The sequence below is a fragment of the Clarias gariepinus genome, chromosome 9 (genome assembly GCF_024256425.1).
Source record: "Clarias gariepinus isolate MV-2021 ecotype Netherlands chromosome 9, CGAR_prim_01v2, whole genome shotgun sequence".
NCBI lineage: Eukaryota > Metazoa > Chordata > Actinopteri > Siluriformes > Clariidae > Clarias > Clarias gariepinus.
The window spans coordinates 21,822,102-21,844,495 of NC_071108.1; the positions used below are offsets into that span (position 1 = coordinate 21,822,102).

General features: G+C 35.7%; 1 protein-coding gene across 1 annotated transcript in view; it reads left to right on the forward strand.

Moving 5' to 3' along the window:
- Positions 1-13,625, forward strand: part of crb2b (crumbs cell polarity complex component 2b) — a 50,890-nt gene extending 37,265 nt beyond the window's left edge. Inside the window, exons 5-14 of the mRNA XM_053504950.1 lie at positions 562-744; positions 855-968; positions 6,523-7,446; positions 7,593-8,152; positions 8,292-8,457; positions 9,206-10,076; positions 10,459-10,575; positions 10,673-10,799; positions 11,003-11,324; positions 13,576-13,625. Of these exons, the coding sequence (XP_053360925.1) occupies positions 562-744; positions 855-968; positions 6,523-7,446; positions 7,593-8,152; positions 8,292-8,457; positions 9,206-10,076; positions 10,459-10,575; positions 10,673-10,799; positions 11,003-11,224 (3,284 nt within the window). The 3' untranslated portion in view covers positions 11,225-11,324; positions 13,576-13,625. The remainder of the gene's footprint in view (positions 1-561; positions 745-854; positions 969-6,522; positions 7,447-7,592; positions 8,153-8,291; positions 8,458-9,205; positions 10,077-10,458; positions 10,576-10,672; positions 10,800-11,002; positions 11,325-13,575) is intronic.
- Positions 13,626-22,394: the final 8,769 nt, after the last annotated feature.

Below are 22,394 nucleotides of genomic sequence, written 5' to 3' on the forward strand. Positions count from 1 at the left end.
TGTTTGCAATAGTGTCACTCTTGAAGCCCCTACCAAAATATTTCTTGGGAAGATTCATGCTATTTTACAGGAAAACACAATGAGCTCAAACCCCTGGGGTTTCCTCCACAGTCCAAAGACACTCAGATTACGCTAACTGGCATTTCCAAATTAACCCTGTATAAAGAATAAAGTAGTATAGACATTGCGTGAATTGATAAACAATCAGACAATTAGATACAATTCAGAGAACAAAAAACACATACTGAAAGTTAAGTTATTTGCACAATACAAGTTTTGTTCAAAGACCTATTACAATAAACAAAGTCTCATTTCATCTCATTTAATCTCATTTCATTTTTTGAATGACGTATATTAAAATATACACAAAAAAATCCTCAGTTACACATAATAATAAGTAGTTTTCATGTATAAAATTTATTTAATATATAAAATTATTTTAAATCAAGCTGTAGTACACTTTATTTCCCCTTTTTGTTTACACATTATAGAGAACACAGTGCAATTTGACACAGGATATATAGTACAGTACAGAAGTTGTTGACCTGTCCATTTCCACAGGTTATAAGGGAAAAAACTGTGAGATGGATGTGGATGAATGTGAGAGTCAGCCTTGTGAAAATGGTGGCAAGTGTTTTCAGCGCTCTGACGAGAGACATTATGGCGTCTTGGCTCAGCTGAATACATCGTTTAGCTATGAGAATGCTGCTGGCTTTCTGTGCAACTGCTTGTCTGGCTTTTCAGGTAAATTTTACTTTTACTATATCTAGTATTTCTTATTTGATTACCATCTCACTCTTTGTTGGTTTAAACAATTCTATGGAGATAATAATTTGTTTTGTGGTGATTTGCAGGTGAAAACTGTTCGATGAACATAGATGACTGTCAATTTGCACCATGCTTAAATGGTGGAACCTGTGAGGATCTAATTAATGCATATCAATGTTATTGCTGTCCAGGGTTTACGGGTAAGTCTCAGCACAAGTATTTTATAGTAAACAGCTTTACAGATGATAAAACTGTATTTTTTAGATGTCACATTACCATGGACAGCAGCATACTGGCTTAGTAGTTAGCACTATGGCCTTGCACCTACAGGGCCGAGGGTTTGATCCTCACCTCGGGTCTTTGTGCATGGAGTTTTCATGTTTGCACAGGGCATGAATTCTCCTGTATTCTGGTTTCCTCCGACAGTCAAAACACGTGCAGATTACGTTTATTCGCATTCCTAAGTTGCCTGTAGTTTGTGTGTGTCCTTGAGTCCTATAGAGCTACAGCGTTATTGAATTTAGGATTATGTGTTAGGTAACATCTTTGAGCATCTGAATTATTAGGTAATACAAAAGGCCATGACAATGGCTTTATACTTGTACCTCACAGAGAATGAGTTTGACATCACTGACATGTACAGTCAATATTATTCATACAGACATTATGGCTAAATGGCTGATTGATTGAAAAGACATGTCACTCAGGACAGATGTAATTATCACAGTTAGTCTGCACTGCACTGCTATCTTAACCTAATCTTGTTATTTATTCTTCCTTGTCATGTCATTGGGGGAGGGGAGTTAGACATGAGATTTTTGCAAATAATAGCTACTGCCAAATATGTTACCACTATTTAATAATGAAGAAGTAATTAGCTTATAATTTGAAAGACTACATAGACAATTGTATGTAATGAATGTAAATGGCAAAATGCAGAAATGCAAATAAAGGCAGAAAGAACAAAGCTGCATGTAGCGAAGGGGAAATTATCCTTGGCTCTCATCATCTGTTAAAAAATATTATTTAAAAAAATGGTATTTAGTGTATTCAGGTATTTTTATAAATAAATTATTTGGATGTATTTTTTAATTCCATTTGGTAAAAAGTGTGCTTTGTAAAATATTTTAGCTTTTTTTTTTTTTACACAACACTAATTTAACACCACTAATTTAGGCAAAGTTGGTTCTTTTCACTCACTGCTTAGCAGATATTCTTGCTGGATCACATATCCTCTCTATAATCATGTAATCTCTAATGATTGTGTAACAGGCTGATGTTACTGTCTAACATCCTGATTGGACAGACATTCCTGTTGTCAGCACTGACAAGGGCCAGCTGGGAAAACAGAAAGAGGGAGTTGGATAAAGGGATAGGTAAAGGAAACATGGTGGATTATTATCCTAGGAGCTTGGCTGTGGGGGAGTGGTAATAGTCTCATCCTGCATTCACTGCCTGCCTGGTACAGCCGAGGTGTGTGTGTGTGTGTGTGTGTGTGTTTGGGGGGGTGGTGGTTGGATGCGTGGGGGGGGGGGGGGGGGGTGGGGGTTGAGGGAAGGGGGGATGTTGGTTGAGCGATATCTTTGTGCTTATGTGCCACTACCAATGAGACAAGGATCAGGAGAGGGCATGAGAGGGAGGTCCTGTTACAAAGAAAAAAGATAGGTGTTGATTGGCTGTCTTGGGACCTGTCAAATTTGTTATTGTCTGCCAAAGGTTTTTTTGAGGAATGTGACTGTGGCTTGAGTGTTTTAGAAGGATGAGAGGATTGCAGGTGTCAGTGATTTGGTGTGGGCTGCTTCCTTTTGCAGGTAAAGCGTAGGTGTATTTGCTTTTCATCACATTCTTCCTTGGCTGTCTATGCTAACATGAGGTGAAGGACTTGGGCTCTTAAAAAAGAAACATTGTTTGTGTTTAGCCATACATTTGCATATGTATTTTTATGCAAGTTTAATAAGACAGAATAGTTTACAACCTTTAACAAAAATTACAAATTTTGTCTTTTGTCATTGTATTGATGCTCATTTATATAAGCATAATAGTATAAAAACTTGCATTTTTAATACTGTACAGTTGTGCTGCTGCATAAATTTCTTATTACAACTATGCATTATTCTATTTCTAAATCACATCTCCATTAAAACATAAAAATTAACCTTGTTTGTCAAATCCTACAGTTAACAAAAGATCAAAAAATGGTGCTGCTTCAGAAAGATAAAATAATTAAAAGAAACACATTACTTGTTTGTTATTATTATATATTATAATATATATATATATATATATATATATATATATATATATATATTGCCATACGAAAACTATTTGTTAGTGAAGCTTATACAGTAGGAACAGGAAAACTAAGGAGCATAAAGATTGGACTTTTTTACAAATTTACCCTATTCTAAAGCAATGGTTACAGTATGTCAGGATGAAAAGTGAAGCACATAAATTTATGTTTTCGCAACAAAGAAAAATTAAAGTGGTTGCATAAAATCTTGAAATGTAAAAAAAAGTGTTTAGGCAGTTAAATTACATTTCTATAGTGTTGCAAATCATCTTTTCAGAAAAAAAATATTTAAAATATATCTTCATTCAAAACCTTTGCTTTGCTCACTGAAGCAACCATAAGCAAATTATGAGGGTGTTTCCAAAAATTATCCTGACAAATACAGTACATTATTTTTTTGACAAAATCTCATTTTAATATAACTGGAGTAACTACTCACCCTTGTACAGAGGTGGGTAGTAAAAAGTTACATTTACATTTTTGTTTGAAAAAAAAAAGTACTTCTATGAGTAGTTTTACTGCACCATACATTTTACATTTTTACTCTTCCTCTGCTACATTCGGCTACACTCAACTTATTACTTTTCTAACCATTTATTCGACACTTTAGATATTCTTTGTTTTTGCCAGAGAAATGCAACCGATAAATGTACCATGTTACTGTTTCACCAGTCTGATGTAGCAACAATAATCACATGACTCTGTTTGACCTATCAGCTGCAAAATCAATAACCGCAGGGAGTCAAATGACCACACAGAACTTATATAAGTTTCTTATGTGGTAAAGTGAAATCTCTTATACATGTTCTACTGTACACTCACCTAAAGGATTATTAGGAACACCTGTTCAATTTCTCATTAATGCAGTTATCTAATCAACCAATCACATGGCAGTTGCTTTAATGCATTTAGGGGTGTGGTCCTGGTCGAGACAATCTCCTGAACTCCAAAGTGAATGTCAGAATGGGAAAGAAAGGTGATTTAAGCAATTTTGAGCGTGGCATGGTTGTTGGTGCCAGACGGTCCGGTCTGAGTATTTCACAATCTGCTCAGTTACTGGGATTTTCATGCACAACCATTTCTAGGGTTTACAAAGAATGGTGTGAAAAGGGAAAAACATCCAATATGCGGCAGTTCTGTGGGCGAAAATGCCTTGTTGATGCTAGAGGTCAGAGGAGAATGGGCCGACTGATTCAAGCTGATAGAAGAGCAACTTTGACTGAAATAACCACTCGTTACAACCGAGTTATGCAGCAAAGCATTTGTGAAGCCACAACCCGCACAACCTTGAGGCGGATGGGCTACAACAGCAGAAGACCCCACTGGGTACCACTTATCTCCACTACAAATAGAAAAAAGAGGCTACATTTTGCACGAGATCACCAAAATTGGACAGTTGAAGACTGGAAAAATGTTGCCTGGTCTAATGAGTCTCGATTTCTGTTGAGACATTCAAATGGTAGAGTCAGAATTTGGCGTAAACAGAATGAGAACATGGATCCATCATGCCTCGTTACCACTGTGCAGGCTGGTGGTGGTGGTTTAATGGTGTGGGGGATGTTTTCTTGGCACACTTTAGGCCCCTTAATGCCAATGCCAATTGGGCATCGTTTAAATGCCACGGGCTACCTGAGCATTGTTTCTGACAATGTCCATCCCTTTATGACCACCATGTACCCATCCTCTAAAGGCTACTTCCAGCAGGATAATGCACCATGTCACAAAGCTTGAATCATTTCAAATTGGTTTCTTGAACATAACAATGAGTTCACTGTACCTCAACCAGATCTCAACACAATAGAGCATCTTTGGGATGTGGTGGAACGGGAGCTTCATGCTCTGGATGTGCATCCCACAAATTTCCATCAACTGCAAGATGCTATCCTATCAATATGGGCCAACATTTCTAAAGAATGCTTTTAGCACCTTGTTGAATTAATGCCACATAGAATTAAGGCAGTTCTGAAGGCGAAAGGGGGTCAAACAATGTATTAGTATAGTGTTCCTAATAATCCTTTAGGTGCGTGTAGTGTTATTTTCTTATCTTCCGAGCCATTTGCAGGGCAACTGAATATACAGTATATCTTACACAGAAAATAGTTTACACGACATACATATGTTACCTACAGTAGGTATTTATTTCAAAAGCTTCATATTGTAAAAAAAAAAGGGAGATTAGGAAATATTTGTTTCTTATTCCTAAATTGGCTATTTTGTAAAGATATTTAGTTTTATTAGTTCATTTTATTAAATTATTTCATTTGTTTTATTATTTGGAAATGTCTCATTTGTACATATTTTATTATTTATTTTTATAATTAAAAAAAAAAATTATTGGACATTATGATGAAACAGTTGCTCAATACTTGAGTATCTTTTCACAGAATACTTTTTACTTCTACTTTTAATATTATTTTAAAGCACAGCTACTCTTAGTTGAGTATATGTTTGGCTAATCTACCTACCTCTGCCCTTGAACATCCTCTATAACTGTGCCATATAACCTGATTGCAGAAGTGCAATCATATAACAGGAGTAAACTCATGATCATAAAGAAGATAACGTACAAACATACCGTTTGACCAAAATAACGCTCATGTACCTGCCACATTTGCTCCTTTACCTAAGAAAAAGACTATTCACAAATGGTTGGACTAAGCAAGTACAGTTTTTTAGTCTAGACGTAATTACTAATACTCTGTACAAAGTATAATTTAAAGGCTATACCATAACTGTAGGACTGTTGTAAGAGAAAGCTCTACCCAATCTGCCCATTGTGTGGATATGGAAATGCTCTTTCTTTTACTAACATAGCAATTTTTTTTTTTACTTCAAGTGTTTAAGTGATCTCCATTGATTGATCGGTTAGCACTATCATTTCAGGTTTTGATGAGTTCTTAACCCAGTTCTAGTAATTTTGAATCTCCTTTGTTTTTTGTTTTTTTATTTACTTAATACAGCTTGGTTAGGCAGCTGATTAATCAGTGGTTTCAAAAACTGAACTAAGATTCGCAACACAAGCGAGATGACCCAACCCTGAATGGCCTAGAGTTGAATGCCCAACAGAGCATTTTGATAACTGTTAGTTTAAAACAGTCAGCTACATAAGCTGTGCAGAGGTTCCATTATTTCTGCTATCATCCTTTTGGGAAAAAGCTCCCCTAAAAATAAAGTATGAAAAAACCTATTACTAATTGTTTTATAAATGTGATTGTACTACACTAAAGTAGAAGTAGAATTGGATAAATTGGAAGAAGAATGTTGAGTATAAAAGTGAAAGATAATCAGTGTTATTTTTTTATATGTTAGTTTTTTTTTTTTGTTGTTTTTTTTTTTAGAAATGATTCATTGGTAATTGATAATATATTGATGACTGTGAAGTAAAATAAATGGCCAAATGAACTGGACGTGCTTTTTGTTAATTGTAGCTTAAATTTTTGACCACTGTCTTTTTATTATTCTAGGTACCATATGTGAGGTAAACATTAATGAGTGCATAAGTACACCTTGTCAGAATGGTGCCTTATGTGAGGATGTCATTAATAACTATGTCTGTCACTGCCCTGTATCGGTACCTGGGCAGCTGCCTTGGGGTGGCCGTAACTGTGACATTCCTTTGACTGGCTGTGTGGGTGGACCCTGCAACAATGGAGGCACGTGTGAACCTTACCTACATGACGGCAACCATGTTTTTAAGTGCAGGTGTCCTTCTGGCTTCTATGGCGACAAGTGTAATATGCCCACCACTTTCTCATTTTCTAAACCAGCCTATGTGGTGGTGGAGATTCCTTCTAACACAACTTTCAACAGTGAAGCAACCAGTGTTTCACTGCGATTTAGGACAACTTTACCAGATGCATTGCTGTTCTTCGGGGGTAATGCACAACATTTCTTTACATTGGAGTTAAATGGTGGAAACCTCCTTGTTTCAGCAGAATCAGGGGATTTACCACTGGTGATTAAACTTTATGGGGATTTTAACAATGGATTATGGCATGAAGTGTCTGTTTCTGTAAATAATATGCTGGTTTTGCGGGTTTTAGATAATAATTACACCTATATTGAGCAGACAGAACACAGCAAGCATCTTTTTTCCCCCCTACATTGTTTGGAGAAAGTCTACATTGGTGGGATCCCACAAGATTATCTGAAGAAAAGAAAGACATGGACAAGATTTGTTGGTTGCATGGAGGACTTTTTCATCGGTTCTCAGCTAATTCTGCCTCATAACTTCTCAAAAGAGAGTGCCATTTACATTCAACTAGGCTGTGAAAAACCTGAATGGTGCCATCTAGATTCTTGTTCTTATCAAGGCCAGTGTGTAGATCTTTGGACTAAATATAGGTGTGACTGTCAAAGACCATTTTATGGAAACACCTGTTCCTATGGTAAGATCCTGCCTTAAGATAAATACAATTGTACCCAAAATATTATTATAAAAACTATAACCATTAAACAATTTATATAATGGATGCTTATTGGATATAATTTTTCTATGTAAGTTAATTTGTGTGTGTACTGCCTTTCTCTTTAGAGTACCCTTCATGGACATTCAGCCATGAGCATAATAGAAGTTTTGCTGCATTTTACATAACTCAGAGCCATGTTGGCAACATCAGTCTATCATTTCTATTGCGAACACTGAAGACCAGTGGCCTTATTCTCCAATTGTATCGAGGGAATCAGGCATATTTTTCAGTATTCCTAAGGAGAGGCACAATCAGTGTTGCTGTATATTCTTTGATTAGAGAGAGTTCTACATTCATCTCAGATGGAGAGAAGGTGCTTATCACCATTGATATCCAAGGAGGATTTTTGTACTTCAATTTTACGGAAATACTGTTTAGACCTGGTACTTTTCCTGAGCTTAAAGTGCAGGCAGGAGATGTGGTGTATCTAGGTGGACTTCCTGAAGAAGTTGACACTATACCTTGGGGTGGGCACTTCAAAGGTTGCCTACAGGACGTGCGTCTAGATGATACTCAGCTCTACATGAGCTCAAATAAAATGATCAAAATACATGAACAATCAAGCTATTTGCCAAATATTTCCTATAATGTGCTGGAGCACTGTGTCAGTGATGAAGCATGTAAGGTAAGATATTATGTTTTGCACAAATATAAATAGATTACTTGCAAGAATAAAATATAATCACACAGTATCCTACTGTAAGATATTCTTCAGTATGCCCAGAAGAATTAAACTTTGCTTTTGTTTTATTTATTGATTATAGGGGAGACCATGTCTGAATGGAGGAAAATGTATAATCAAGTGGAATGACTTTGTATGTTTCTGTCCACTAAATTACACTGGGAAAACATGTGACATTCATGTTTGGTGTGCTAGCAATCCATGTGTCATTGGTAGCCAATGTATGGATCTGCCTGATGGATATGAATGTAAGTGATATCTGATGATTTTTTGCAATTGGCTTGATACAAAAAAAAAAAACATTATTACTTTAATTAATAAAGAAATTAAAAAAGAAAAGTATTGAAACGGGTATGAAATCTGTAAAAAATATGTTTAAAAGTGTGTGTATTGTACATTAAGGGTGTGTACTATGTGTACAAACTATATAGAGTAAATAAATGTGTACATTTTATTATGAAATCAAGATTATAACTATTTTTTACAAAGAGAATGGTTACTAGTACTAGTAGTAAGTACTATATATTCGATGGTACATGGTGATATTGACCATTTACAGCCTTTGGATCCCCGGTTTAATTCAGAGGTCAGATTACTTTCTATGTAGTGTTTTCCCCAAGAGATTTACATGTCTGTGTAAACATAACACAATACTAAAATATATTCTGCATTAAGATTATGAGTTAAATTAAAAAGTTTAAACATTTCAACAAATAATCTATATCAACAAATAATCTATACTTGTGTCTATATCGCCCCCCACCCCCCCACACACAGTGATCCTAAGAAGCAAAGTAATCTAATGTATTATAAAGCAGTTACCAAAAATAAATGAAAGAATAAATACACATGCACAAAAGACTTGTTCATATAATTTAACTACTTAATATAAAAAGTAAAGTCCACACCCTATGATTTATAATATACAAATGTTTTAACCAAGCCGAAATTTTCTTTTTACTTGTTTTTTATATCCCTTTTTTATTTCCTTCCTAGGCTTAGCCAATGCTACGTTTGAAAACAATGCTTTGAAGTACAGTGCCAATGGCTCCTTATCTGCTCCTGTCACACTGGTTTCTGTTAAATTGCGCACTCGTACAGAAAACGGCATACTTCTTCGTTCCTCAAATGGTCTACAGTTTTTCTACATGGGCCTTATGAATTCCTTCGTACTGCTCAAGATTCATACTAGCAAAAGCCAGGAGATGTTGGCTTTCTACAGCAAGGTGGAGGTTTCAGATGGAGAATGGCATTATGTGGATCTTAGGAAGACAGGCTCACTCAATGCCACATCTGTTTGGAACCTCACTGTGGATGGGCAAGTGGCTGGTTTAAGCCAAACATTTGCTGCCAATTTAGATTTCTTTAACCATTCTACTTTGTGGTTGGCAGAAAATTTTACTGGCTGTCTTGGTGAAGTCAGGATAGGGGGGGTGTATCTGCCATTGGTGACGGGCATTCATGAAGAAGCCCCACAGTTTTCACAGTTTATCTATTATGGTAGCCGAAAAGAGCCACAAATTGGGTGCAGTGGTGCACCCATGTGTTCCCAGCATCCTTGTTTTAATAATGGCTCATGTCGAGATCTCTTCAACCACTATAGCTGTGACTGTGCCCCAGGCTGGCAGGGTGAAAACTGCCAGGATGATGATGATGAGTGCATCTCTCAGCCTTGCATCCATGGGACCTGCAAGAACTTACCTGGGGAATACCTGTGCCAGTGTAACCAGGGATACCAGGGGAGGCACTGTGATGAGGATGTGGATGAGTGCCAAGAGCTGCACTGTGAGAACACAGGGACCTGTGTGAACACTATGGGTGGATACACTTGCATCTGTCCACCTGCATACAGCGGTCCACTCTGCCAGTGAGTAAGAGATGTCTTATAGCTGATTTTATGCCCATTTTTCAGTTGACTTGGATAAGACCTGTTTACTTATTACGGAATAAGAATCTATGTAATCCATAGAATGTAGAATATGCAAGCCAAGGTAATATTTAAATTTAATTATACATCATAAAGCTGACATGTCCATGTAATAAATAAATACTAAATACTAATTTATTTTCCTTGATGTTGCATCTTATTTTTGTCATAAATCTTATAAAACATATGCTGATTTGAGAACACATTAAATTAATTGTAAAAAAACATTTTACTTGGTATCATAGCAATTACCTGTAATAGTAACATGACGCAGTGAAGTATAGCGTAAAAATTACCTCTCCCTTTTTTCTCTGTCCAATAGATGGAGCTTTCCTCCACTGCAGTGTGAAGTAGATGTGCATTGTACTAATGGAGGAGTATGTATTGATGGACCTTGGGGGGCGAACTGTACCTGCAGACCTGGATACAGTGGAGAGAGGTAAGAGTTAAACTTTAACATGATGGCATCTGTCATTTCAGTCCGACTACTGTATATAACCCCAACCAGAATTAGTGAGATCAATGTATGTTTCTAGATGTGAGCTAGCCATAGATGAGTGCAAGTCCAACCCTTGTTATAATGGAGCAACCTGCGTGGATCATCAGGGTCATTACCTTTGTGAGTGTTCACCAGGTTTCAGTGGAGATAACTGTCAATCACCTGTGAGTTTGCTCTCTATTCTATGCTATTTAAAACAAACTTTTCAGGTTTATTGTCACTGCCTTGATTTTAATATATAGAAATGAATAAGATTTTTTTTGTAGTGAATGAAAAAAAGAGTAACTATTATTATTATTATTATTATCATTATTATTTAATATTGCCTTACTTACTATATTATCTGAAATTCTTTTATATCATGAAGAGGCAGCAGCAAGGGGAGAACATACCCTGGCTAGCAGTGGCGATCCCACTAATGTGTTTTGCTGCTTTGCTGGCCATGATGGGATTGGGTTGCATGATGCTCACCGCACGAAGAAAACGGCAGTCTGAAGGCACCTATAGCCCCAGCCAACAAGAAGTGGCAGGAGCTCGTCTCGAGATGGGCAACATACTTAAAGTGCCTCCAGAGGAAAGGCTGATTTAACCATTAATTTTAACCTAGACCAGAAAAAAAATTAACTGCTGAAATGATAAACTAAGTATGTGATTCCCTTCATGCCAGGTTGCGTTTGGAATAATATTAGGTAAGATTGCACAAGCAAACATTATATATATATATATATATATATATATATATATATATATATATATATATATATATATATATAAACTGTGTGGCAGTGCAAAGACATTTTACCTGTAATTAAAAAAGAAGAAGTTCTAAAGATGTACTGAAGCATGATGTGCATATATTTTATAAAATATTTTAAGTCTCCTCTGTTTTGTAATTAAAATACATTTAATAGTTTTTTTTTTATATCTAAAATATAGATTATTTGTTGAAATGTTTAAACTTTTTAATTTAACTCATAATCTTAATGCAGAATATATTTTAGTATTATCCATGTAAGGTAAAAAAATTCCACACCATTTGTTTTGTGAATAGTGATTTACACTGGACTTCAATCCTTAGTTGCAAATAGTGCAAACATATTTTTAGTATTTACTATTTTAGTTTCTATTCAGTTTTGCTTTTTTTTCTTACCACTATTATGTCTGGTAAACCTGTAAATATTAAGTTTTTTAAACACAAAATTTTTAATTTATTTATAATGTCTCATTCACTGGAAATGTTCTTGAAACGCATGAACAATTGCAAATGTGATTTACACACACGCACATTTAATTTATTTACCTATGTGTATGTATGTACTGTGTATATACTGTATATACAGTGAGGTCAATAAGTATTTGATCACCCTGTGATTTTGCAAGTTCTCTTACTTAAAAATCATGAAGGGGTCTACAATTTTCATCATAGGTGCATTTTCACTGTAAGAGACAGAATCTAAAAAGATATATCCGGAAATCAAATTGTATGATTTTTTAACAATTTATTTGTTAATTACTGTGTGAAATAAGTATTTGATCACTTGCATATTATCCAGATTTCTGACCCTCAAAGACCTGTTATTTTGCTTTTAAATAGTCCAGCTACACTCTGCTCATGATTCTAAATTAGTAGCACCTGTTTGAGGTCGTTTGAGCTGTCATAAAGGCACCTGTGCACCCCACAATCAGCCAAAGTCTAAGTAGATACATGGGGTATCAATGATGCTAAGAATGGTGAAAAATCAGCCTAGAACTACACGGGAGGAGCTGGTCAATTCATTGCACAAAAGGTTCTCCTGCTTAAGTCAGCCCATGTCCTGAAGTTTGCCGGGGACCATCTGGATGATCCAGAGGAGTCATGGGAGAAAGTCCTGTGCTCAGATGTGACCAAAGTAGAACTTTTTTGACTTAACTCCATCCGCCGTGTTTGGAGGGAGAAGAATGATGAGTATCATCTCAATAATACCATACCTACAGTGAAGCATGGGGCTGGAAGCATCATGCTCTGGGGTGTTTTTCTGCACAGGGGACAGGATGACTGTACTGTATTAAGAAGAGAATGATTTGGGCCATGTATTGTGACATATTGGGCAGAAACCTCCTTTTCTCAGTCAGAGCATTAAAGATGGGTCATGGCTGGGTCTTCCAACATGTCAATGACTCAAAGCACACAGCCAGGAAAACCAAGGAGTGGCTCTGTAAGAAGCATATGGACTATTTAAAAGCAAAATAACAGGTCTTTGAGGGTCAGAAATCTGGCTGATTAGCAAGTAATCAAATACTTATTTGACACAGTAATTCACAAATAAATAAGGTAAGATTGCACAAGCAAACATATATATATATATATATATATATATATATATATATATATATATATATATAAACTGTGTGGCAGTGCAAAGACATTTTACCTGTAATTAAAAAAGAAGTTCTAAAGATGTACTGAAGCATGATGTGCATATATTTTAGATTATTAAGTCTCCTCTGTTTTGTAATCAAAATACATTTAATAGTTTTTTTTTAAATATCTAAAATATAGATTATTTGTTGAAATGTTTAAACTTTTTAATTTAACTCATAATCTTAATGCAGAATATATTTTAGTATTATCCAAGGAAAAAATTCCACACCATTTGTTTTGTGAATAGTGATTTACACTGGACTTCAATCCTTAGTTGCAAATAGTGAAAACATATTTTTAGTATTTACTAGTTTAGTTTCTATTCAGTTTTGCTTTTTTTTCTTACCACTATCATGTCTGGTAAACCTGTAAATATTACGTTTTTAACCACTAAATTTTTTATTTATTTATAATGTCTTATTCACTGGAAATGTTCTTGAAACGCATGAACAATTGCAAATGTGATTTACACACACGCAATAGAAAAAATAAATTGTCTAAAAAATCATACAATGTGATTTCTGGATTTTTCTTTTTAGATTCTGTCTCTCACAGTGGAAATGCACCTATGATGAAAATTGTAGACCCCTCCATGATTACTAAGTAAGAGAACTTGCAAAATCACAGGGTAATCAAATACTTATTGACCTCACTGTGTGTGTGTGTATATATATATACGGTCGTGGCCAAAAGTTTTAAGAATGACACAAATATTAGTTTTCACAAAGTTTGCTGCTAAACTGCTTTTAGATCTTTGTTTCAGTTGTTTCTGTGATGAAATATGTACTGAAATATAATTACAAGCACTTCATACATTTCAAAGGCTTTTATCAACAATTACATGACATTTATTCAAAGAGTCAGTATTTGCAGTGTTGGTCCTTCTTTTTCAGGACTGCTGCAATTTGACTGGGCATGCTCTCAATCAACTTCTGGGCCAAATCCTGACTGATAGCAACCCATTCTTTCATAATCACTTCTTGGAGTTTGTCAGAATTAGTGGGTTTTTGTTTGTTTACCCACCTCTTGAGGATTGACTACAAGTTATCAATAGGATTAAGATCTGGGGAGTTTCCAGGCCATGGACCAAAATTTCAACGTTTTGGTCCCAGAGCCACTTAGTTATCACTTTTGCTTTATGGCATGGTGCTCCATCGTGCTGGAAAATGCATTGTTCTTCACCAAACTGTTGTTGGATTGTTGGAAGAAGTTGCTGTTGGAGGGTGTTTTGGTACCATTCTTTATTTATGGCTGTGTTTTTGGGCAAAATTGTGAGTAAGCCCACTCCCTTGGATGAGAAGCAACCCCACAAATGAATGCTCAGGATGCTTTACTGTTGGCATGACACAGGACTAATAGCAGCACTCACCTTTTCTTCTCCAGACAAGCCTTTTTCCAGAAGCCCCAAACAATCGGAAAAAGGCTTCATCGGAGAATATGACTTTGCCCCAGTCCTCAGCAGTCCATTCACCATACTTTCTGCAGAAAGTATCCCTCTCCCTGATGTTTTTTTTGGAGAGAAGTGGCTTCTTTGCTCCCCTTCTTGACACGAGGCCATCTTCCAAAAGTCTTCGCCTCACTGTGCGTGCAAAAGCGCTCACACCTGCCTGCTGCCATTCCTGAGCAAGCTCTGCACTGGTGGCACTCTGATCCCGCAGCTAAATCCTCTTTAGGAGACGATCCTGGCGCTTGCTGGACTTCCTTGGATGCCCTGAAGCCTTCTTAACAAGAATTGAACCTCTTTCCTTGAAGTTCTTGATGATTCTATAAATTATTGATTTAGGTGCAATCTAAGTAGCCACAATATCCTTTGTCTGTGGAGCCATTTTTATGCAATGCAATGATGGCTGCACGCGTTTCTTTGCAGGTCACCATGGTTAACAATGGAATAACATAATGATCTCCAGCCTTGTGCTCATCAACATTTTCACCTGAGTTAACAAGACGATTACTGAAAGGATCTCAGCAGGTCCTTTAATGACAGCAATGAAATGCAGTGAAAAGGTTTTTTTGGGATTAAGTTAATTTTCATGGCAAAGAAGGACTATGCAATTCATCTGATCACTCTTCATAAGCAAATTGCTTTTATAAAAACTTAAGCAACAACTTTTCCAATTTCCGATATTTATGTAATTCTCAAAACTTTTGGCCACGACTGTACATACATACATACACACACACACACATACACATACACATACACTACTGTGCAAAAGTCTTAGGCTATGCTGTACCAATTTTGTTATAGTGAATGTGTTTATCATGTCTACATAATTATGTACAAGATCATTTAGTATTTATATATATAACTTAAAAATAAATAAATTAATAATGTTACAGGAGAATATATAATAGGCTGTAAAGAAAAAAATATATATTACAAGACAGACTGTTTTTCAGATAGAAACAAAACACCTAATGTATGCATAAAAATAGAAAGGAGCGAGTGTGACAAAGTTACCAGAACTTATTCTCCAGCAAGCTCAGTAAAACCTAACGCCTGTTTCCTTATAAAAATGCAAAAATCTGTGTCTAAAACTCTGGATTTTAAGCAATGAGTTTTCACTTCAAATATTGACTGTTTATTTTATTACTCTTTATTGCTCTTTATATAAGTTTCTTTTATGCTGAAATGTTTTCAGAAGCATCTTTTGCTTATGCCATATTTTTGTATGTGCCCAAGACTTTTGCACAGTACTATAAGTAAAAGTGACCTCACATGAAAAGCAACATATAACTTTTACACCATGCCATTATTTATTTAACAGAAATGAGGGGAAAAAGGAAAAGTGCCCACCGGATCCAATAGGGATTTACCTTTAGCAGTAATAACTTAACGTCAAGCTTTTTTTCTTATAAGACTTTATCAGTCTTTTATCAGTTTGGTCTATCCTTCTTTACAATTCTACATTTTTCATTTATTGGCTTCAGTTCATTGAGATTTTTGGGGCATCCTTTTATGCACAGCAAATAAGGTTTGAGGTGTGGACTTTGACTAGGCCATTCCAAAACCTTGATTCTTTAATTTTTTCATCCATTCTTATATAGATTTACTGGTGTGCTTTGAATCATGGTTGATGATGTTCCATGTTTGAATTTTAGACAAATTTTCAGATGTCTAATGGCTTTACATTCGTCTCTAGAATATTCTCATATACAGATGAGTTCATGGTTGAATCAATGATTGCAAGGTGCCCAGGTACTGTGGCTGCAAAAACAAGCTAAAATCATCACCCCTCCATTGTGGAGCTTGACAGTGGTAATGAAGTGAAATGCTGTTTGGTTTTGCCAATTAGCATTTGGATTTAAGGTCAAATGACTTCACTTTGGTCTTATCTATGCATATCACATTGTCAGATACCTTCTGCTTTGTTCGGATGCAGTTTTGCAAAACCTCATTCACGCTTTTGTGTTCTTTATAGACACACAAAATTTCTACTAGTGCTTTTCTTAACAAACTGTACTTGTTCTGTCTCCTGCTAATTGTTATGTCAACATTTAACATTCTCAGTTAGGCCTATTGAGTCTTTGAGGTAGATCTTGGGTTTTTTGTATTTCTCTAACCATTGTATGATCTGACTTTGGGGTGAATGTGCTGGGATGTCCACTCATGGTTGGGTTGGCAACTGTCTTGAAACTGTCCTTTTCAGATTGATGTGCAGCAACAATTTCTTCTTTAAGATCACTGCTTACAGTATGTCTTTTCCTTTTGGCATTGTATTAACACACACTTGAATGCTCCAGACCAGCAAAAAAGCTTTTTCTTTATAGAGGTCTGCACACCAGTTGATGATCATTTAATTAAGAACTGATGATTATCATCACCTGGTTGAAACCTACCCTACATATTATTACCCACATGTTTTTACTTTTGGCCAGCATCTTTATCAAATAATAATGGCACAGTTTAAAAATATATGTTGTTGTTTGTCTGAAGTTGTATTTTCCTAATAATAAGACCTGCTATTAACAGATGATGTTTTAACTATTAATAGACTTAAAAAATGGGGCAAAAGCTTTTACACATAACTTGTTACGTTTGTAATGTTTTTGTTTATGTATGTATGTATATATTTGCACACACATACACAAAACAAAACAATTTTTAACATTTTAAATATGTAAGACAATGGATATTTAGATTGTAGATTATATGCATTATTTTTCTAATGTAGACTTTTTTTTAGATGTACGATTTATTGGATAATTCGCACATTAATATTTCTGTGAATTTTAGAAATAAAAATTATTTAATTAAGTCAGTCATAGGAATACTTCACATAGATCTTTCCTTTTGTGTTTCTGAACAATCTTATGATCAACATTATCGGGTTTTATCTTAAACCATGTTTTAATAAAATCTCTGGTTGGAATTCAAAAAATCTATATTTTTTTTCTCTCCACACTAATCATTTCTGTGGAGAGGATTTTTTGACCTAAATACAAACATACTCCTTTTCCCCCCTGACGTCACACTTGACTTTTGAAGGGAGTGTAAAAGCACACATTCCACAAGGTTCATTATGAGGGTTACATGCCAGAGTGCTTCACTTAAAAAGCCTAATGCTTCACATAGAGCATAATACACTGTAAAACCAAATTAGTAAGCAGAACTCAAAAAAATGTATGTAACTCACTGTTGCCTAAGACTTAAAAAAAAATTTTCAAAAGGTTAAATATTTGGATTACATTCTACATAAACATTTTAATTATAGTTAAATTAAAACTAGTTATTAAATCAACTTAAATATTTTCAGTTACAGTATAGTGACTTAAAATGTTTCTTAACCTTTCTCATGGTATTAAGTTAACATTACAAAAAGAAATAAGTACACAAAGGACCATTTTTAAGTAGCATCAACTCAATATTTATTAGTCTTTGTCATTTGTTTTACAAGTACAAGTAACTCAAAAGCTTTGACACACAAAACTCAAAATCGTATGTCTCAAAACTTAAAATTTTTGTGGTAACTCGTTGCCTCAAATATTTTGAGTACAAACAACTGTAACAGTTTAAGTTACAGTGAGTTACCCTGAATTCTTGCCCTCTTCTATTTAAAACTGCAGTGTTAATTTAAAAGACAGAAGCATAAAACAATTCAGAGATGCACTAGGCTAAAACCTGAAAACCAGATTAAAATAGCACCTCTAAAATTACAAATTTATGAACCTGCATGAAACTTAACAACAACATGTACAATTTACAACTAAAATACATGTATATTTATCAAGTACTACCCAGCTGTACTTAACAACTTTCAAGAACAAGAGCTGTATTAATGCCAAATAACATTAATAAATACGAAAGGCACACTGTGCATATTGTGGGAAAAAAACAATTGGTGCAGAAACATTTTAACCATTTTTTTCACAGAAATCATCTACATTGAACTACAAAGGAACTGCCAGGCCTTAGTACTTATTCTGATAAATCTCTACATGCGCATCAAGTCATTTTTGAGACTCTGTAACTTGGGTGACAGTTTACCATCGTCAAGACCAAGTAAAATCTTCTGAATGAATTCAAAAGTGTTGGTCAGTCCCCTGGGATAAAAAAAAAAAAAAATTTAAGATTTTTTATTAAGATTTTTGACAAAAATATTTACAGCAGGTTTAGTTTAAAGATAAATGCATTTAGTCATGAGATTTAACAAACAATATTGCTTCAGACCAACTAACAAAGTTTAATGATTTTAATTGTTGTGTGAACAAACTACAGTATGACGATTTTAAACAGAAGATCAGTGTTCTACAGGACCCAGGTAAGCTACTAGTAAACAAGAAATTGATATTATGCTTAAAACCTATAAAAACACTTCATTTTAATTAAAGCAATCTAGTACCAAAGTTTTTTTTTTTTTTACAGTGAGGTCAAAGAAAAGAAATCTAATATAGTTGTGAGATAAAAAAAAAAAACTCACTGTGCAGGTCTTGAAAACCTCAGAGACTTCCTCAGATACACAGGAAGGGCATAAAGAACAGTAACACGCTTGGTGTGTATGTCATGAAACTCCTATATAAAAGGAGATAAACAGAATTGTACATAACTTATTTACTGTTAAACATTACAATCAGATATACAAAATCAGACAAATACCAAAAAAAAGCTCATTTGAATCATCAAACTTTTCAAATGTTTTCCAATGTTCCTCTTTTAATTAAGAGTTATACCTATAAAATAGGTAGGTTCTGGTTTGTAATCAGTTGGAACTTTGCATACACCTACATTTTAAAACAAAGACAGACAGACAACACAGCCATATTAACTATGTGAATCTGGCAAATACACTACCCTTCCATAAGGCAGAAAACAGCCCCTGAATGTGGTATATGTTGTCAAAAAAATAAATAACAGGAAAAAGTGCTACGACATTACCTCAGATTCCATTTTGAATGCAGGCCAGAGTTCCATAAGCTCTTTCACTGGTGGGCATGTCTTCACTATGGTTTGTCGCCGCAGGGCAAATGTGGTTTGCATCCTCTTTTTTTATAAGCGGTAAGTTCTTCTCAGCTTTCTTCATTTCATCAACGACTTTCTGCCCCAGCTGTTCAAGGGTTAAGGGATTTTTTCCTTGGGGAAAGTTGGGCAGAAAGTTTACCTCCGCTTATTTGGGTCTTTTAATATTTGAATGTGAAGATTCATTGTCAGGATTCATTCTACTTCATTTTCCAGCATTCACTGTGATCTCTGAACATCCAGCCCTTTTCATCTTGCTCCTATAGTTGCCCATCTTAAACTTTAGGCTGTTCTTCCATCCATTCCAGCCAGTTTCAGATCCTGCTTCCTTCAAGCATGGATATTTTAACACAAGAGCCTCAGCTACCATTGCTATCTCCTTATCACTGGGATAAGCCTTGTAGCCATACATCTCAGATGCTAGCTTTTCTAAAATGTCATGTTTTACATCTCTTGTTAACTGAAGATACTTCTTGTTCTTCTCAAATTTGCCAATACCTTCCTGAAGTTTCAATTCAACATCCAAAGAAAATGTGGGAATTGAAAAAGTAACTGAAGGCCATTTTCTCCCACGTTCTGAGGATAATACGCTTGAGATTGTTTCCATTGAGGCGACAGAGCTGGAATCTTGCTCAAAAGACACATGCACAACTGCTTTCTGTGGCAACTCATCAATGTCAGAGAGGAATGTAAGTTTTCCATAAAAGTCGGGGTTTTCATATTTTAAACTAAAGTCAAGGTCTATTTCCAGCTGTTCTTTTATAACAGCAATCAGTGCATCAATAGAGGCTGGTCGTGAACCGAGTTTAAATTTTCTAGCCTGGTCTGGTTCAACAACACGAAGGACCATGGGTTGTGGGAATAGATCTGCCATTATGCTAATAGAAAGCAAAAGATTGGCATGCATAAATGGTTATTAAAATATACAGATTATATGCTGCTAGATAAACAGTAATAAAAATATAGTAATTAATTCATTAACTACTACTTACCACTGGCTAGACTCAGTTCTGTTTTATTTGTATGAATCTCTTGGGTGTTAACAGAAGTGAGCCTTCTACCTCGTATGCAGAGAGTGGGACTAAATCATTGAGATCAGACTTCAGGTGGATTGACAGACTTGTCTGGGAAGGTGACAGCTCATAGGATCCAAGATGTTCTAAATACCAGCAATCATAATTAGAACAAAGGAATGAAACATTGCTATTGACAAGGTAGATGTGCTCTACTCTGCAGAACCTAGGTAGTTCACCACTGTCTCTGACAGACAAAAACATTTCACAGACATAGTCTGTGCCATCAATGGTAACCTTTGATGTCTGGTATATTGTGTCACTAGTTGCTAGTGTTCTAATGTGTAGCTGAGCTACTTCTGGTAGAGCTGAAACCAGAACAGAGTCAACCCTGGATGCTTGTGTTTCTGGCTTGAAAAATGATGGGGCAGCTAGATGGTATGCCTTCATGTGTTGGTGTCTGACTGCCATTGTCTTCAAAATATTTTTGAAGTTTTGTGCGTCATGCACCACTTGTTTTAAAAAAATGGTGTTTGGCCTCAAATCACATTGTCCAAACATGCACCAGGGGCCCATAGAACTTGATCATGGTGGGGTAATGCTCCACATAGTGATGTTTAGGACGAAGGCTAAACTCTGGGAATGTCTTCAGCAGTACTTGCTTATGATCGTTGATTTTGGACTGAAAATAGTCTAAGGTTTCATCAGTAAATGATGGGCATAATGATAACTGCACTACCTCTTTCAGTTCCATCAAAACTGTCCATGCACCATTACCTTCTGGTACAACACTGCCTACAAGCAATGGAAGCAGTTGGAGCAGAGTAGCATTTTCATGTCCATTCCCTCCTATCGTTCCTCGAGACAGAAATGTTTTGGGAATTGGTTGAGGCCTATTAACTTTATCAGCATGTTGATATGGGAATGATGCAATCTTTTAGTTCAAATACTCTAAAGTGAAGTACTTCATCTGGATCAAGGTCTTAAGGCAGAGAGAAAGCTTCACAGGAACTATGCCTTCTAGAAGATCATGAAAGACATCTGGAGGAAAGCCTGTGACTGGATGAAAGTAATCCAGGGAGTCATGCAAGACACAACTTGCTTTAACACCAAAGTGGTTGGAGGAAATGTCATTTTTCTGAATGTTTTGTACATGAAGGTCATGGCTATATTTGGTTCTTTGAGAAAACTGCCTGGCTTCAGTTGCTGGAAACTGTTCTCTTGTGGCCAAGCAGAATCTGCAAACATACTGTAGCCTGCTTTAAATGACTCCACAAAGCCACCTAATCCATGGGCAGCTAGATTGTCAGCAGACACACAAAAGATGGTGCCCTTGACATTGCGACCAAGTCTTTCAAAAAAAACATCATCCTGTTCAAGAATATGAACATCATGTAATAATGGAGCAAGTACAGCTGCATACCCATGCCTCTGGAGGTCTGTCACTTTTGCAAGCATTGCTAGCTGTATATTGTGTATAGCTGACCTGTATTTTGGTGACATATTGGCAAATTCCCAGTATACCGCACAAAGTCTGTGAATTTTACATGATGTGCCAAGTCGGTTGGCAATTTCAAGCTCATCAATATATAGCTGGAGTGGTAGAATGAGATCATCTGTTGAAAATAATTCATTTTCAAGGAAATATGAGCTATTGTAGCATGAGGCATATTGAACAGAATTGGTATTTGGATCAGTAATCATTTTTAGAATGTCTGTGTTTTTAAACAACTCCTGAATCATTTTAAGAATAGGAATATACATTATGGTATGGCCACATTGCTCCAGCTGATCCTCGACTGGCATTACACACGGATAGTTGTGCTTGAAAAAGACTTTTCTGCGCTTGGATGTGGATAACTCTGCACCTTTAAAAGTACTAGTAAAT